The 19770-nt window shown below is 44.6% G+C and overlaps 2 protein-coding genes across 7 annotated transcripts in view; one reads left to right on the top strand and one right to left on the bottom strand.

Annotated features, from left to right (window-relative positions):
• LOC140395567 (monocarboxylate transporter 7-like) overlaps positions 1-7374 on the top strand; it is a 69650-nt gene extending 62276 nt beyond the window's left edge. For all 4 annotated transcript variants that reach the window (XM_072483503.1, XM_072483502.1, XM_072483506.1 and 1 more), the window contains one exon: positions 1188-7374. In XM_072483503.1, coding sequence (XP_072339604.1) covers positions 1188-1528 — 341 coding nt within the window. In that variant the 3' untranslated portion in view covers positions 1529-7374. The remainder of the gene's footprint in view (positions 1-1187) is intronic.
• Positions 1-19770, bottom strand: part of LOC140395569 (archaemetzincin-2) — a 213487-nt gene that overhangs the window by 120589 nt on the left and 73128 nt on the right. The window lies entirely within an intron of this gene.

Below are 19770 nucleotides of genomic sequence, written 5' to 3'. Positions count from 1 at the left end.
ACTATGGTGTGGCTCAGTTATTAAGCTTCCAGAATCAAATTTATGTAACCTGTGTGAAACCATTATTTCAGCTGCAAATAATTGCAATTGGTGCAAATAGAAGTCTGAGAAGTTTCATAGTGGTCCAGTAGGAATTTTTCAGCACTTAAATCTTAAAGCTTTACAATATTAACCAAGCTAACTACCCCAATGGTTCCTTGGGAAGAAAGCTCAACAGCACAAAGAGTAATTTAGTAACAATTGGAGCCTTAAATTCCAGCTTGTGTGGGCGGCACAGTATCCCAGTAGTTTGCACTGCTGCCTCATGGCACCAAAGATCCGGGTTCGATCCCGGCCCTGGGTCTGTGTGGAGTTTTCACATTCTCCCCATGTCTGTGTGGGTCTCACCCCCACAACCCAAAGATGTGCAGTGTAGGTGGATTGGCCACGCTAAATTGCCCCTTAATTGGGAGAAAAAAAATAATTGGGTACTCTAAATTTATTTTTTTTAAATTCCAGCTTGTGTCCCAGTAAACAAGTGTTGCAACCCAAAGGTTTCTTAAGTCATTGACATTTTTTTGGGAGTGTTTATGCGTGTCATGAAATTGACCACAAGCATTATTAGCAAATGGATAAGTTCTAATAACTTGAAAAATGTGCTTCTATTTCCAATGCACTAATTTCCCAGTAAATCTATGAATGTTTACACTTACCACTGTAGCACTGATATGCACACTAATGTTTATTTGCATAATATACTTAACTTTATAACTTCACCCCTGTACCATCTATAGAAACTGAATTCAAATAATTTTACTAGTAGTTCCTTGTATACGGTGCCTTCCAGGTATGAAACATTTCAACTGCTTGCACGACAATTTAATGAGTATGCTGAAATTTGCAAGTAAAGTAAATACTCATCTTTATCTGATGCCTAAATTGATCTAATTTTATCAAAACTGCACCAGAATAAATCTTTGTGGCAGGAAGTCCTGCATTTCAAGCCAGAGTTACAGTTTAATGCATTTGAGGAAGCTTTGCATGATTCAAGGGGTCTTTCCAAAACCAAAGGAGTTTAAATATAAAGCTTCTGACTTTAACTGATGGTGTGATATGATGTTTCGGCTACCACTTTTTCCTCCAGACGACTGAAAAAGTATTATGGATGTAAAAAGATGAGAATTAGATTGACTTTTTTTTGTTTTCAGGTTGGCTCGTGGATATTACAGGTCAGAATTATGGATCTGCCTTCTTCTTTTGTGGTATTGGCATGAGTTTGGGTTCACTTTTTCTGGCATTGGTCCAACCATCTAAAAAAGGGTTCTGTCAGAGAAAACAACCTCTGGAGATTGATCGGCAACAGGCATTACAGGAGGACCTCAAAATTGTTCAGGATGTGCCTGGTCAGAGAAAACAACCTCTGGAGATTGATCGGCAACAGGCATTACAAGAGGACCTAAAAATTGTTCAGGATGTGCCTGAAGACTTCCTAGAAACAGACTTGAAGAAACCAGAAAGTTTACAAAATCAGTTTCAAAGTAACGCTTGAAGAATAGTGTGCATTTTCACTTTTTAAAAGTATCCTTTATTTATCCTGTCAACTTCCTCAACTTGGCCATTTTAACCTCAAACTTTCTCTGTTCTCGATGACAAAACTGGTTACCCACTTGGTAAAGAAATACTGCAAGGAGCAAATTTTTCATATTTACTATTTAATGAAAAGGCTGTAGTTCTGCTGAATTTTTTTTGAACAATATTTTCATTGAAAATGTTTCTTTTAACAATATAACCATATAAAAACGGATTTCATAGGTCACACTATAAAAGAAACACAACCATCGGTATAGATCAGTTCTTAAACTTTTTTGCCCGGGACCCATTTTTACCAACCGGCCATCCTTCGGGACCGACTTTCGTGACCCACTATTTTTACTTACCTTTAATGTGATAGGTGAGCCTGCTTGGTCCTCACAATCTAACTTGCTCTGTTGTTCAATGTTACATTTATGATAATGACTTCAGCTGATGATTTAAGATCTCACTGCGTCCATTGGAAACAATAAAGAGGTTTTGTCCTCAAACTCGCCATGCTTAGTCCTAAAATGTCTTTGAAAGTTTGAGGATTTTAAACTTTCATTTGCCAGTGCTTCCCTGCATATAACACACATGAACTTTAAATCCGGATTTGCAGTGGCACAATTAATAATCCACACCTCAAGCAATCATCTTTATGCTGCTTTGTTCATGTTTACAGCTTCTTCATCATAGGTTGTTCAACAGAGGCCCTCTGGAGCTCACACCAGCACTGTTGGCAGCTGCAAAATGGAGGAATCCTCTCGCGCCAGAGCGCATAACGTCAGTGTTCAGGGCACGTGACCTGCTCTCTGCCACCACTCCAGGCAGTAAGACGCCAGTGTTTTAAAAAAAAAAAAATCTGCTCCTGGGTCAGCGTGCTGACGTCAGGAAGAGGCGTTCTGCACCGCTGGGCTCCGGGCCTGCACATTGCTAAGGGAGCATGCATACGCAAACCGCTGGGATTCTGAAAGCAGGTCATGGCTGGCATTTTTAACAGCCCGTCACGCCGTTGAGCACTTCTTCCTACGATTGGGAATGTCGACGCATGGCCCTGTGGCCCTCCCGACACTCGCCTGCGGGTCGTAACCTCGGGTTTGAAAATGACTGGTATAGATCACATACAAAAACCCACCCTCCCAATGGTAAACTGAACCACCCCCACCTAACAACTGATGGGAACTCTTTAAAAAAAGACATGAATGGCTGCCATCTCGGGTAGAACCACTCAACTGACCCCTTCCCGAAAAGAAACCGTTCATCCTAGTCTTGGTCAGATGTGCCCTATGCACCACCTTAAAGTGGATCAGGCTGAGCTGCGCACAGGAGGACATGGAGTTTACCCCGTAAAAGGCCTCACTCCACACCTCCTCGCCCAAAATGGGTATAGCTCATCTTAATTCAGCGTACATTAAACCTGGAACACAATGAAATGTCTAGAAAGTGTTCAAGCTAGTTCAGATTGCTCCTATTGATTTTGATAACACGTCCTGGGTGCAAACTCAAAGCAACAACTTTCATTTCACTTGTGTTTTTCCCTTTTTAGGTAATTTAGTGCATAATATGCCTGGATATTCTATTTTTATTACCTTAAATAGGATGATGATCAAAAATATTTGACACAATGGCCTACAGACCAAGCCACTGACTGAAATTTGTGTTCCAGAAGATGGTGGGTGCGATTTACTGACCGCTTCCTGCCAAAATCAAGATGGGTCACGGCCAGTATATCTAATCAGTTCTCGCGAGACGTCGGAATTTGGATTCAGCCGATAATGGGCGGGGCCCAGTCTCGTACGGTTAAGTGAGTTTTAAAAACCCACTCGGCCGTGATGATGCTCGATCAAACAGCCACCTGGCATCTTCAGCCTCGCTGAGGAGACCCTAGCCGAATGCAGATTAGTTCTGGTCTCCACAAACTGGGACCAAGCAGAATGGCACTTGGGTGGTGGTTGGTGGTGGGGGGGGAGATCTTCCAGGTAGTCGGAGGACCCGGGTGGTTGGCTTCTGGCCAGACTGGTACTGCTGCTGCCACCCAGGCACTTCCAGTGTCCAGGTGGCGGCACTGCAGGCTGGAAGGGGCACTTCCAGGATGGCATTTTGCCCGCACCTGGTATCAAGCCCAGGGGTGCCCGACTGGGTATGTAAGGGGGGGTGCTCAAGGAACTCCCCCTAACAGGTGCTTTAGGGCGTTGTGAGGGTCCAGGGGTCACAATGGGGTGTTGAGAGAGTGGAGGTGCAGGATATTTAGCTAAGTACGGCCTCGGCGGGGAGGGGTCCGGAAAATAAACCGGAGTGCCATTAGATAGTGGGATCGTTCCCGGTACAAAAGGGCTGGGAACAACCCCTCAATTTCTGCCCAGAATGATGGACTCTTTTTTAAAAATTTAAATCGTGCCCAGAGTCTTGAGTTCAAGGATACCGTTTATTCCAACATTCCTGTATCTACTGCTCCAATATGAAACACAATAAAATGAAGCATTTTACTTCAGGGAGGGGGAAGATAGTTAACTCAATTTAACAGAGGCAATCATTTATGAAAAAAGCATTGCTAATTGTGGAAAAATAATCAGTGACTCAGAATCCTGGAGGATGTGTGGGGATGAACAACAGGTGCTAGATGATGTATATTTGTATGCCATTGTGGAGTTAATGACATGTGGAAGTTTCATTTTATCATCCTAGATTTTACAAAACATATTCTAAGTGCCTGAGTTTTACGGAGATTTAAAATGACTACTCAAAAGTAAAATGCCAGATGTAGGCCTTTCAATCTTCAAATAGGTTCCTCTTGCACCCTAACCAACTCTTAGCTCACTTTTCTTAAAAAGCATTATATCAAAACTTGAATACTACCATCATATCTAAAACACTCTTGCATCACTCCTCCCACACTCCTGGTTTGGATACAATTAAGTCCTTGACACTTGAAAAAGAGACAGTTCTCAAAACTTCTTCTTGACAATCCAAGTTTACAGTCTTTTTGATTATTAATATGAAATGCTCCTCTGAAATTTACAAAATGTATTTTAAGCTTTAAATTTTGGACCCTACAAGCTCTATATCTTCCCTCTGTCCCTACTCAAAAACGTCATATCTCATTGCACAATTCTAACTCATTCTTTCTCAAAAATTAAAAAGTGAAATGCTGTAGCTTCCTTAGTTCTTTGCTCCCTCAGTTTTCATGCTTTTAAAGTTTGGCGTCACCTAATCCCTGCTTCCTTTCACTTTTTCCAACATTGTAGTGGTTGCTCTATTAGGTGCTGGTTTCTCCATTTTAAAAAAGCTCATCTTCCATACCATTAGGTTAAGCCAAGTAACAGGTTTGAAGAATGAGAATTACACTATGGGCTGGATTTTCCCACCGCAAGAACGCCACGGGCGAGACTCAGGCAATGGAAAAGTTCATTGACCTCGGGCGGGATTCGCTGGTCGCCGGGCGGGCGCGGCCGGAGAATCCCGTCCCATGTTTGAAATCTAATTGTCAGGCAAATTGTAGTACATGTAGGGCCTATGGTATTGTGAGTTGTAAGTAGAAGTTAAAATGTTAACAATACTAATGATTCAATTTTTTTTTGTTCACTTGTGCTAATTAATTTTCTGAAAGGGACAATTGTGTCTACATTGGAAATACTTCCATTCAAAGAATAAGAGACATTTTCATATTCAATTCATCATCTACTTATTATTGGGATTTTAAATGCAGTCGTTTCCTTGCAAGAGATTTCTTCTTGCTCATATCTTATTGGTAGGATGCAACCAAAAAGCAAAGTAATGGAAATAATGACCTACCCTTCCCATTCATAAGTATGAAACGAAAAGCCAAATTTGATCTACCGCAGTTCTTTCCCTTAAATCATTTCCGAGGTAGGTTGCTCAGTCAGTCTAATCATAAATGAGTGTTTCACATCAGTGCTAAGCTACTACAAAGTTCCCCCTCTCTCTTTTGAGAATGGTGTGGTATTGTAAATATTTAGCACTTGCAGGAAGAATTCTGGCTCACATCAGTGTGCTACAATACTGAGGTTGCAGAATTGTGAGCTAGAGTGGAGAGAAATCGACCACAATGCTGCACATTTTACTTGAATACTAGTAAGCAAAAAAGGTTGAAACCTCCATCATAAATTCAGTATCAGTTTGTTCAATGTTTTGCACTGAAACAACAAAATAAGCATAGCTGAAAATATGTCCACACTTATCATCAAACAATATTAAGTGAACCCCATTTATACATGTAGAGAGGCCAGTCAAGATATTGCCTGATCACAAAGGAGGAGATATATTCAGCAATGGGGCAATCTCATGGGAACCAAAAAAGTCAAGCTGACACAGATGGGACTGGCGACGGTACAACCCCGCCTGTGGGTTTCCTGGCGGCATGGAGTGGCTTCAATGGGAATTCTAATTGACAGTGGTGGGAACAGAGAATCCTGCCACCAGCGAATGGCGTGTGCCACCTGCCACCGCCAAGAAACATGTGCCGGGGGGGGGGGGGGGCAGAGAATTCCACCCAACATGTTCAGGCAGGAAGCAGCAATGACCACAGTAGGCAACTGAAACAGCTTTTTAATCTTTAATATCAAATGCAAAAATATTAAACTTAAATTCAATGTGATATGAACTCTTTCTGAATAACTGATATCTGCAGAATCAAAAGTACTCGCCTTATAGAAAATGTATAAGATTGCAAAAATGATGTTTGACCTTTTTCAAAATAAAATTGAATCACTCATTTTCTTTATACATACAGGCCCAGAGTGGGTTCTCACTTTTTGTTCAGTCACATTGTGATGTCATTGAATGAGCCTAATCCCATGCACCCAAAGGTTGCTCCATGAAAATAACGGGGGCTTTGATTTCATACTTAACTTTTGTTCCAGACACAAGACCAAAAGAAGCCATGGTCAAGAGTAGTATCTAATCTCTGATTCTTTGGTATAATTTCTGGTGAAGCAGCTTTAACGTTGTGGTCCTTGCTGCTCCAGAGTACATGAGAATGTTCCCCAATAGGTGGTGACACAATAGTAGAGATAACAAATAACTGGAGGGTTCCTGTTTCCACAGTCACTAAAAGTACATAATTCTTCTTAAGTTGAAGCTGTATTCTGGGTAAAATAATGACGCCAGACCTTCTTCTGTTGAACGAGATTTGAATTCTTTAATCCTAATTGGTTTACTCCCATCAAAGACACCTGCACTGATTATTAAGAAATTTGTGGCAGAAGCTTTTTTACTGACAGAAAAGAGAAAACAACATGCCAAAACTAAAGACCTATTCAAGTTCCCAATAAATGGCATTCACAGCCATACAAGTGGCTGCTGGTCTCTATTTGAGGATTAGCAGGTTCATCTTTTGAGAGAGAGAATCAGACTGAATGTGTGGTGTTAAATCTTACTTACTGTTCAACACCTCTTACACTCTACTTTTGATAAAGCTTGTTTATAATCTGAATTGTATACTTACTATACAAGATATTTCATATGACTTGTCTAAATATCGAAGTATTCAGGTGATATAATATTAGATTCGTGATGCAAGTCATTAGGATTGTACAAATACTGCTAAGCAAGGATCTGAAGGATGTAACTAGTTTAGCTAAAGATACATCTTTGAACAAAACTGCAACTAACTTTTTAAGACTACAAACTGAACAATCTACACTTTTTGAAATGCGAGTAGGTTCAAACAAAATTTTGTTAAGCCAAAGCTTCGCTCACTAACTCGTATTTGTGCTTTCTAACTTTCAATTTGTTCAACCGGTAACAAAGTTGTTTAAAATTTTCTTTGTATCTATAATTTTTCAATAAAACATATTTTAAAAACCTGTGTGTGTCTCAACTTTCAAGAGTTCAATGGTTCAGTGAATTTTCTAAAGAAATAATGCATGTGACTGCCTTCTGCGAAAAAGCAGTTTAATGTCAATGAAGCAGGTAAGTGATTTGTTGGGGAATATTAGTAATAGCAAGGTTTACTGGGAGTAACAACGTTTATTAGTACTAGTGGTATATATAAATGTTTTTAAATAAATCAACTCAAGGATGGCAGGACAAGTAATGTGTTCTGACTGCAGACTGTGGGAGTTCGTGCACACCAGTGTGATCCACTGCAAACATGTCTGCAACTAAGTATCTGCAGCTTGATGAACTTCGGCTCAGAGTTAATGAGTTGGAAGTCTGGGCTTCGAACACTGCAATGCATCAGGAAGTGGGAAAGTTACCTTGACACTTAGATTCAGATTGACAGTCATACCCCTTAGGCGAAGAGCTTCTGATTTGGTCAGGAACAGGAGAGTGAATGCAAATGAGCAAGTAAAGGGATCGAGAAGGTAGAGGTGGAGGAGCCTCAACACTTACAAACGTCCAACAGGTTTGAGGTTCTTGCAGTTTGTATAGATGAGACAGGGGGGCTGCTAGGTGGATGAGTGAACTGGCCGTAGCACTGCTACAGGAATCCATTGGGGGAGAGTAAATAAGAACGTTGTGGTAGTAGGGGACAGTATAGTCAGTGGGATTGCCAGAGTTCTCTGTAGTCGAGAGTGAGAGTCCAGAAGGCTGTGTTGCATTCCTGGTGAGGATTTTGGACACCTGATCGGGACTGGATAGTAATTTGTAGTCAGAGGGGAAGGATCCTGTTGTCATGGCCATACATGATGTGGAGATACCGACGTTGGACTGGGGTGGGCACAGTAAGAAGTCTTCCAACACCTGGTGTTGTAAGACTTCTTACATGGTCCATACAGTGTTACCTATGTCATTAGTAACTAGGAAAGAGGTTCTACTGAAGCAGTATAAGCAGCTAGGGTCTAAGTTAAAGAGCAGAACCACAAGCTAATTGGCATAGGGTAAACAAAAGTAGAAAGATAATTGTGTGGCTCAAAGAATGATGTGGGGAAAATGGATTTGATTCATGGGGAACTGGCAAGAGTACTGGGGAACTCTACCATTGAGCAGTCTTCACCCGAGCTGTGATCTGTCTGTGTTCTGGTGTATCATATGACTAGGATGACGGAGAGGGGTTTGAATTAAATTGGGGAGGAGGATTGTGAGTGGGTAAATTAAAGGGAAACAGGGTAATGATTACCAGTGTGGGCAGGAAGGCATAGAACAAAGAATACAGCACAAGAACAGGCCTGTAATAATCCACAGGAGGCAGGGGTTCCGTCACTACACCAGTATTTATTTGCAATAACTATAAACAAGAACAGCTCCAAACAGTGCTGCTCGCATTCCAGTCAACTTAAGACTGCCTCACAAAGCCTACACAGGTGCTTATATGGGCCCCCTCAATGAGCTATCATTGAGGGAGCTCATACTCCAATTGGCCAACCAATAATGCCAATTGGAGTATGAGCTCCCTCAATGATAGCTTCTTCCTGCTCCTCCTGTCCGGGTCTGTCACCTCTGTGTCGTCCGCCGGGTCGTTCTCCGACGTGGGTGGGGTGTACCTTATAGGTGCCCGTCTTTTCCTTGACGACCACCTTCGAAGTTGTTCTTCCTCCTCGGGGAGAGGTGTCGCGGCGGCCTCGTCGAACGTGTCCATCTCCGACTCTGATGACTGGATGACGGGGTCTGGAGAAATTGCTCGGGGCTGTGGTGGGGGTATTTCTTCCGTCTGGGCTATCCCAGCTTGAGGCGGTCCTGCTTCGCCTGCCTCCAGGTGTGGTTCCGCTGCCCTTATTTGGTCTAGGTGTTTCTTCAGCACCTTACCTCCTATCGAAACTTCATAGGAGATGGGCCCTGTTTGGGACTCTACCGTGCCTTTGATCCACGTTGGTCCATTCCCATAATTCTTGACCCAAACCGGTGCCCCCACCTGGAAATGTCTCTGCTGCCGACTATTATCATGCCCCCTGCGTTGGACCTACTGTTGTTTCTCCACTTTCCCCGTTAAATTTGGGAAAAGGAGACTCAGCCTCGTTCGCAGCCGCCTTCCCATTAAGAGTTCAGCTGGCGGTATGCCAGTTGTGGAATGTGGTGTGGTCCTGTAATCAAACAGCCAGCGGGAGAGCTTTGTGTCCATTGACGCTGCCGGCTGCTTCTTGAGTCCCGCTTTTAGTGTCTGGACCGCTCTCTCTGCCAGGCCGTTGGATGGTAAGGGGCCGTTTTGATGTGGCGGACTCCATTTCCCTTTAGGAATTTTCCAAATTCCCCACTTGTGAATGCCGTTCCGTTGCCCGACACCAATACCTCCGGAAGCCCATGTGTTGCAAACGAGGCCCTGAGCTTTTCAATTGTCGATGCTGTGCTTGCCGCGTTTACCCGGTGGACGTCCAACCATTTGGAGTGGGCGTCCACTGTCACCAAAAACATTGAGCCCATGAAAGGGCTGGCGTGGTCAATATGCACGCGGGTCCCGGTCTGCCTGGCCATTCCCACGGGTGCAATGGCGCAGCTGATGGCACTCTTTGCCCCTGTTGGCACTCCTGGCACCGACGTACCAAGGCTGCTATGTCTGTGTCCAATCCTAGCCACCAAACGTAGCTTCGAGCTAGCATCTTCATTTTAGACACCCCTGGGTGTCCGTGATGTAACTCGGTTAAGATTGCCCCACGGCCCTGAGCTGGGACTATTACCCGGGCTCCCCATAATAGGATACCGTCTTCTACGGTTATTTGGTCCCTTCTGCTCCAGTATGTGTGCATCTGGGGCTCCACTGGTCTCTCCAGTTCCCCTGTTAGCAGTGAATGCTTCATCTTGGCTAAAACTGGGTCTTTTTGCGTCCACAACCGAATATGTTGTGCGTCCACTGGTCGGGTGTCCAAAAAATGTAGAGTCATTACTGTCTCCTCTACTTTCGGTATTAGGGGTGGGGTGTCTGGGAGGGGAAGTCTGCTCAAAGCATCTGCATTTGCTACTCGCGTTCCCGGTCTGTGCTCCAGAACGTATCTGTACGCCGTCAGTAGCAACGCCCAACATTGGATTCTAGCTGATGCAATCGGGGGTATTGACTTGTCTTCTTTTAATAACCCTAATAACGGCTAATGGTCTATCACTATGGTGAATTTCCACCCGTACAGATACTGGTGAAATTTTTTTACTGCAAATATCACCGCCAGTCCTTCCTTCACGATTTGGGTGTGCTTTCTCTCAGCCATCGCCAAGGTCCTTGAAGCAGAGGCTATTGGCCGTTCTTCCCCATTCCTTCCTCGATGGGCTAAGACGGCTCCTACCCCGTAAGGTGATGCGTCACACGTGACCACCAACTCCTTCTTTGGGTCATAATGCTCTAGGACATTTTTGGATGACAGCTGTTCCTTAATGTCCCTAAATGCTCGGTTTTGGCGGGCGGACCATTTCCATTCTTGTCCCTTTTTTAGTTGCTGGTGGAGGGGTTCTCGGATGGATGCCCTATTTTCAATAAATTTGCCATAATAGGTTACCAACCCTAAAAATGATCGTAGCTCCTGGACCGTGGTGGGAGCTGGGGCTTCTTTTATTGCCCTTACTCGATCTTCCAATGGGTGTAAGCCCGACTCGTCTACTTTATATCCCAGGTACGTCACTTGTGGGGCCAGAAAAAAACATTTTTCTCTTTTCAGCCATACGCCTGCCTTTGCGAAACGCCTGAGCACTTCCTCCAGGTTCCTTAAGTGTTCCCTGTTTGTCCTACCCGTGATTAAGACATCGTCCAAATAAATCGCCACCTGCGGTAGTCCCTGCAGAATATTTTCCATCGTACGCTGGAATATAGCGCAGGCTGATGACACTCCGAAGGGTAGCCTAGTATAACGAAAAAGTCCCTTCAGGGTGTTGATCGTAGCGAACTTCTGGGAGTCCTTGTCCAGTTTTAACTGCAGGTAGGCGTGGCTCATGTCCAGTTTTGTGAACAAAAGCCCACCTGCCAATTTGGCATATAGGTCGTCTATTTTCGGGATCGGGTATTTGTCCAGCAGTGCGTATTTGTTTACCGTCTGTTTGAAATCTCCACAGAGACGTATCGAGCCGTCTGGCTTCAAAATTGGTACCACCGGCGCTGCCCATTCCGAGAACTGTACTGGTCTGATAATGCCGTCGCGCAGTAACCTTTCTATTTCGACATCTACTTTCTTCCTTAATGCAAAAGGTACCGGCCTGGCCTTGCAAAATTTCGGAAGGGCATCTGGGTCCACGTGCAAAGTTGCTTTGGCGCCTATAATTTCCCCGAAACCTTCTTGGAAGACCTCCGGGTACTTTTGGAGTACTCCACTCAAGTGCCCGCTTCCACTCTGGAAAATTTTCAACCAATCTAAGTTTAGTCTTTCAGCTAGTTCCGTCCTAGTAAGTTTGGTCCGGAGCCCTCTACTATCGTCAACGGTAATCTGAGCAATTGTTTGTCATATTCCACGGGTACATGAGTCGTGCCTAGAACTTCCAGGGGTTCCCCCGTGTAGGTTTTAAGTTTTGTCAATGTTTTTGTTAGGGTTAGTGGCTGGAGCCCATCTTTGATTTTTTAAAATGCTGCCACTCCCATTACTGATACGGCCGCACCCGTGTCTATTTCCATTATTGTTGGCCGACCGTTCACCGTGGGGTAATTTTTTAAATTCTCCTTTTTCACATTTTCTCCCACATTTACATCCGTCAACAATAAACAATAATCAGCAAGATATGTCAGTCCCCATAATAACAACGATTCCATTTACCCACCAACCCCCAAACCGCTACATAAACAAATGAAAAAAAGGAATCAGGGATTACCCGTAGTCACCCTTAATCTTACACAGCTCCCCCCCCCTCCCCCGCAGGTCTCCAGCTCCTCCCGTCCACTTGTAAAACTCCTCCCAACCTCGGTTCCTTCCCCCCAACTTTCCACCCCGACTAGACCCCTGTTCTGCCAGGCTCCGATGGCCACAGCCCCTCCCCCCACCTCACTCCCGTTCACTGGCCGGCTTAAACCGTCCAGCGCGGAGGCCCCCGCTGGATATACAATGCCGCACCACACTTTGCTAATGTACAGTGCCCTCTTCACCCGGTTGAAGGTAGCCCGCCTCCTTGCCAGCTCCACCGTAAAGTCCTGGTATACACGTATACCAGCTCCAGCCCACTGCACCACCCGCTTCTGCTTGGCCCAGCTCAGGACCTTCTCCTTCACCCTGTACCTACGGAAGCACAGAGTCACTGCCCTTGGCGGCTCACCCGCCTTTGGTACAGACCGATGAGCCCGATCCAGTTCATATCGGGAGGGTTCCTCCCCCTCCCCCAATAGTTTTGCCAGCAACACGGCAAAATACTCAGTCGGCTTCGGTCCTTCAACTCCTTCGGGCAGCCCCACAATCCTCAAATTCTGTCGCCTGGACCTGTTTTCCAGGTCTTCCATTTTTCCTCGCAGGTCCTTGTTAGTATCCATCACCTTCCGCATCTCTTTCCCCATCGAGGCAAGTTGATCGCCGTGCTGCAATAACGTCTCCTCCACTTCCTTCAGCGCCTCCCCTTGCTCTCGCACCTCCGCCACTGCGCTCGCCACCTCCGTCCTCACCGGGGAAACCGCCTCCTCCACCAGCACACTCAAAACCTCCCTCATCTCCTTCCTCACCGTCTCCATGCATTTTGCAATCTGCGCCAACTGCTTTTCAAATTCCGCAGCCATCACCTTAGTTATTTCTTCAGCCGTAAGCAGTGCGGCCTTCCCTGGTGCTCCAGCCTCCATTTTTCCTGGTGACCCCGCGGTGACCTTTCCACTCCCCGACGGACCTCCAGCTGTTTTTTTTCTGGCCGTTTTCTTGCTCACCCTCGACATTTTTCTTTGTTCTTTTTTTCCTCCTGTGTCTTCACTGTGCCTCCTCCGTGCCTTCTCCCTGCTTCTGCCGCCTCCGTGGATCCTGGGACCGGGCTTAAAGCCCCGAAAATGCCATTCCCGAACGGGAGCCCTCCATTGTGTGGCCGCCTCCCGCCCGCCGTCACCGGAAGTCCACCCGTGGGGTAATCTTAATAGGTTCTGCTTTCTTCGTCGCAATATTATATAACTGTTCCCCTTCGGAGGAGGATGGGGCTTCTAGGTTGTATACTTCCCTGCGTCCCCACCTGCTATTCCTCTTTTGCCACCTCCTTCTAGGGTTTCTGTCGCTGTTACCCCATTCTTTCTGGTGCCAGAAACGGTCCTTCTCTGTTGGGGGAGCCTCAGCCGATAGTTCCCTCTGTCTCCAGTTAGTCCTAGCAGACTTGGGGGCAGTTCTGGGGTTTTCCTTTGGCCCTCTATTCCTCAGGCTTTTCCTGAGGGCGGCTATCTGGTAGCTAGACCCGTTGTGGTAGTCCCTCACACAGGTATCTACCTCCATTGGCGTGCCCTGTAGTTCCTGCGCCCAACTTGCTGCCTTTTCTAGGGACAGTGCGAGCTGTAACGCCCGCCTGCAGTCTAGCTGCGTTTCCGCCAACAGGCGCTTCTGTATTGTGAGGTTGTTTATGCCACACACTAACCGGCCCCAAAGCATTTCATTTAGCGTCGGGCCGAACTCACATTTTTCCACCAGCCTTCTCAGGCAGGTCAAGAAATTTGTGACTGACTCTCTGTCTTCCCACTTCGTTGTGTAGAATCTGTACCTACGCAAAATGAGGGGTGGTTTTGGGTCATAGTGCTCTTCCACCAATTTCGTTAATTCTTGGAAAGGTATCGTGTCCGACGTATCGGGATAAGTTAGACTACGTATAATGGCGAAGGCTGAGGGTCCGCACGCCGACAGCAGGATAACCCATTTCCTTTTGTCCTTCATTATCTCATTGGCCTGGAAGAAGTAACACATTCTCTCCACATACTGGGACCAGTCCTCAATAGTCGGGTTGAATGCAACTAACCTCCCAAAAAACGGCATTTTTGAAAGAGCAAGGCTTATCCTCCGAGTGCAGCAGCTGGTCTCCGCAAGGTTCTTTGTTTACCTCGTCGTCACTGTAATAATCCACAGGAGGCAGGGGTTCCGTCACTACACCAGTATTTATTTGCAATAACTATATACAAGAGCAGCTCCAAACAGTGCTGTTAGCATTCCAGTCAACTTAAGACTGCCTCACAAAGCCTACACAGGTGCTTATATGGGCCCCCTCAATGAGCTATCATTGAGGGAGCTCATACTCCAATTGGCCAACCAATAATGCCAATTGGAGGTCATTACACCCCTCTCTTCCCCCCCAAGGTCCGAGGAATTCCTGCCAGCTGGCATTCCTCTGAGCTTCTTCCTGCTCCTCCTGTATCCATGCCCCTCATAATCTTGTAGATCTCTGTAAGGTCACCCCTCAACCTCCGTCTTTATAATGAAAACAGTCCGAGTCTATTCAGCCTCTCCACATTCTGGAACTTCCTCCCGAACAACACAGTGGGTGTACCTACACCTCAAGGACTGCAGTGGTTCAAGAAGACAACTCACCACCACCTTCTGAAGGGCAACTAGGGATGGGCAATGAATGCTGGCCTAACCAGGAACGCCCACATCCCGTAAATGAATAAAAAAAATAAGTAAGTGGTTGGTCATTTAGGAATGAGGTGAAAAGAAATTTCTTCACTCAACGGGTTGAGTCTTTGGAATTGTCTACCAGAGTTGTGGATGGCCAATCATTGAGTTTATTTAGTCAGAGGTTGACAGATTGTTGTCTGCAAACGGAATCAAGGGATTTGAGGGAAGTGTAGAAAGATGTAGTTGATTTAGAACATCAACCATGAATGTAGAGCTCGAGAAGCCCAATGACCTAATCCTATTTCTTATGTTCTTAGGGAAGCTCATCTCAGGGACGATTAGGATGGTAAGATTGAAAACAATCTGCCACTTGAGACATTGGCTAGGAGGGATACACTCAATTGGAAGGGTGCTCTTTCCAAGGGCCGGTGCAGACTCGATGGGCTGAAGAGCCTCCTTCTGCACTGTAGGAATTCTATGAAAAAGGCTACAGAATTTGTGGCAGGATCCAAAGATGATGGCCGGAATTCTCCGACCACTGCGATTCACTTTTCGCGTTGGCAGCACAAACCCTGCCCGCGGAATTCCCAGCGGTGTGGGGTGGCTTCAATGGGAATTCCTATTGACAAGCAACAGGAGTATAGAAGTATAGGGAGTATAGAATCCTGCCGCCAGCGAACGGCACACCATTGAGAAACACGCGACTGTGAAACCAGAGAATCCCTCCTGACGTTTTCTGCCTTTTCAGTGCTTAGCTGGTGGATTAGTGGTGCATTTTTACAAACATGGGGATAACATACAACTCTACAGTCACCCAAGGTCAGAATTGAACCTGGGTCCCTGGCACTGAGGCAGTAGTGCTAACCACTGTGCCACCATACCACCCTGGTCAAAGTAGTTTGGATGTGGACCATGCAACTGAGAGAAGCAACTTTGAAAGGAAAAGAATCACTATCAGACAATGGCCATGATGATGTAACGCATTGTCATATCCTCCAACATAGCATCTTAGATTGCCCAGATACTTAACTCGACCAGCCACATAAATACATTGACTAAAAAAGCAGGTCAGAGTCTGGATGTACAGAGAAAGGTTACTCATCTTCTGACTACAAAGCACAATTCAGCAAGGTGATGGAATAATCTTCACTTGCCTGGATGTGTGCAGCTCAGCTCCAACAACACTCAGGAAGCTCAATACCATCCTGGGCAAAGGATTCCAATTAAGTTTCAATTCATTCAGCACCATAAATATTCACTCCCTTCACCACCAGCGCACACTGGCTGCAGTGTAAAAGAATACACTGCTGCAACTTACCAATACTTCTTCAACAGTCCCCTGCAATCCTGCAACCTCTAACACCAAATGTTGGGCAGCAAGGGCATGGGAACCTCACGAAGTTCTCCTCCAAGTTACGCTCCATCCTGAGTTAAATATATAATCATTGTAACTTCAATGTCCCTGGTTCAAAATTCAGGAACTTCCTACTTAACATCACTGTTGGAGGGCTTTCATCACATGGACTGTGGAAACTCGAAAATGTGGTTCATCACCACTGTCTCAAGGGTGATTAGTTGAGGTCAGTCGGTGCTGGCTTTGCCAGCAATGCCCACATCAGGAGACTGAATTTAAAAAGAAATCCACAATAATATTGTGAAATGCATTAGCAACAGGAAATCAGGAAAATGCATAGTTCTCCTAACTTATCAGTGTTAAAGGTATATTTTCTATGCCATTTTGAATAGAACACAGAATCTAAAACTCCATTTGGTGGAACGGTGTTTAAGTGAAAAGGAATGCGTAGAGGTTAAACTATTTTTCACAAAATTGCCACTTAAATTTTACATTAACATATATAACATTACTGTGTTCTCCATATAAATAAAACCTTTCCAACTATAAGGAACCTGGTCCAATAGTATGTCCTACAAACTATTTTAAGAATTTACTTTTTAAACGCCTGCAAAAAAAAGTACTTACTTAGAAAACAAACATCTGCGCAGCTTAAATACACACAGCAAGAACAAGAAGTGTGATTGGCCAGATTTTAAATCTCATGTGATTGGGCAGTAGCTTGTCAAAGCTGTTTATAATTCTTTCAATTAAAAAGGTCAAGTAATAAATAAAACTGGTAATTTAAATAAAATGTAGATTTTGTGTCAAACTTTTTGGTCAACTTGATCGTCATTTGAAGAATCTCACTGCTACGTTCGATCACATTCACTGTACTGCCAATTAACTAAAATGACTTAGTCACTAAATTCTGCTGCTCCAAAAACATTCATTTGCCCAACTGTAAACTTTACCCCACCCGTTTAATTCTTGAGAGTTAGTGGTGCATAATTACTGAACTTTAAAGGTAATGAGGCAGAATTTAGAATATTCTCAGATGTTCTGTATTATAAAGCATTGGTTTATGCTGGAACTGGTTAAAACATTGGTTCGGCCACAGCTAGAGTATTGTGCACAGCTCTGGAATCCACATTATAGGAGGGATGTGATAGCACTTGAAACGGTGCGGTGGAGATTTACCAGGATGTTGCCTGGGCTGGAGCATTTCAGCTACGATGAGGGATTGGAGAGACTGGGGTTGTTTTCCTCAGTGCAGAGGAAACTAATTCTCCAGACTAATATATAACACACAGTATGCAAACAGGCCGTTTGGTCCAAACAGTTTGCCTGGCCTTTTTGTTCCACTTGTGTCTTCCTTCACCCTTCTTTATCTAACTTAGCATAGCCCTCTATTCCCCCTCCCTCCTAATAAATAAGCCCTTGTGCTTGGTTTACTTCTTAAATGGCCGTATTAACCTGCATTGCTACTTTTAATGACTGGTATATTTGTATTCCCAAGATCCCCTTGTTCCTCTACCCCATTTAGATTCAAATTTTCCAAATAATGTGACCTTATTACTTCTCTTACCAATGAATTTCAGACTTATCCACATTGAAATTCATTTGCCAAATATATGCACATTCTGCAAGTTTATTCATGCCTTATTGTAATCGGTTGCAGCCCATCTCAGTATTATCTATGCTCAATTTGGTGCAATCCTAAAATTTTGAATTTGTGTTTTTGATCTCAATGTATCTTATGTAGACTTTGACAACGACAGTGGTCCTGGCATGGTTCCTTGTGGAACCCTACCTCACCTTGTTTCTCTGAGTAGCTACCCTTTACTCTCATTCTCCACTTGCTGCTTTCCAGAATCAATGAGTCATACAGCATGTGAACAGGCCCTTTAGCCCACCATGTCTATGCAGACCATCAAATACCAATCTATACTAACCCCATGTACCAGCACTTGATCCATTACCTACGATGCCTTGACGATTTAAGTGCTTGTCCAGATGCTTCTTAAATGCTGTGAGGGTTCCTGCCTCCACCACCCCCTCAGGCAGCGCGTTCCATATTTCCACCACACTCTGGTTTCCTCAGGTCCCCTCTAAATAACTTACTCCTCACCTTAAACCCTGTGCCCTCTGGTCTTAGACACCTCTGCCATGGGGAAATGATTCTTATAATCTACCCGATCTATGCCTCTCATAACCTGGTATATCTCAGCCTCCTCTGCTGTAGGGAATACGAAGGCATCCTGTCCAGTATCTCTTTATTTAATTAATTTAAAAAAAAAAAAAATGTAAAATCTGTTTCACAAGTAGGCTTACATTAACACTGCAATGAAGTTACTGTGAAAATTCCCTAGTCGCCACACTATGACCCTGTGCGGGTACACGAAGGGAGAATTCTGAACGCCCAATTCACCTAACAAGCATGTCTTTGGGACCTGTGGGAGGAAACCTGAGGACCCGGAGGATAGCTGAATCTTTCCATCCCAAGCAACGTCCTGGTGAATCTCTTCTGCAATCACGTTCTTCTGATGGTGTGGCAACCAGAACTGCACACAATATTCCATCTGTGGCCGAACCGATGTATTATAAAGTTGTACCAAGACTTCCCGGCTCCTATATTCTTTCTCTGGGCTAATGAAGAAAAGCATTCCGTCTGCCTTCTTCTGTATAAGTACCCCGCGCTAACCAATTGTGCCACTGGAGCCACAGTACCGTATGCCTTCTTCACCACCTTATTTACCTGTACCACCACCTCCAGGGATCTATGGACTTGGACACTAAAGCCCCTTTGTTCCTCAATTCTCCCTAGGGACCTGCCATTCATTGTGTATATTCTACCCTCATTAGACCTCCCAGAATGCATTACCTCACACTTATCATAATTAAATTCAATTTGCCATTGCTCTGCTCAATTTACCAGTTGATCAATATCAGTCTGTATCCTCAGACTATCCTCCTCACCATCAACAACACCACCAATTTTCGTGTCATCTGCAAACTTACTAACTATACCTTCTACATTCAAATTATTAATGTGTATAAGAAACAGCAAGGGTCTCAGCACCAATCCATGTGGTACATCGCTGGTCACAGGCTTCCAGTCACAAAAGCAATCCTCCACCATCACCTTTTCCATCCTATTAACAAGCCAATTTTTGATCCAATTTGCCTTGGATCCCATGGGCTCTAAACCTTTGAATCAGCCTTCCATGTGGAACCTCGTTGAAGGCCTTACTGAAGTTTATGTAAACCAGATCAACTGCGGTACCCTCATCAATATATTTAGCCATCTTTTCAAAAAACTCAATTAAATCAGTTAGACAGGATCACTCACCAAGAAATCCGTGCTGATTATCCCTGATCAATCTATGTCTTTCCAAGTGTTGATTAATCCTGTCCCTCAGATTTTTTCCAATAATTTCCCTACCACTGACGTTAAGACTAACTGGCCTGTAATTACCTGGCTTATCCCTGCTGCCGTCCTTGAATAAAGGTACCACATTAGCT

The sequence above is a fragment of the Scyliorhinus torazame genome, chromosome 18, assembly GCF_047496885.1.
Source record: "Scyliorhinus torazame isolate Kashiwa2021f chromosome 18, sScyTor2.1, whole genome shotgun sequence".
Classification (NCBI taxonomy): domain Eukaryota; kingdom Metazoa; phylum Chordata; class Chondrichthyes; order Carcharhiniformes; family Scyliorhinidae; genus Scyliorhinus; species Scyliorhinus torazame.
This window is presented reverse-complemented; position numbering and strand designations above follow the sequence as displayed.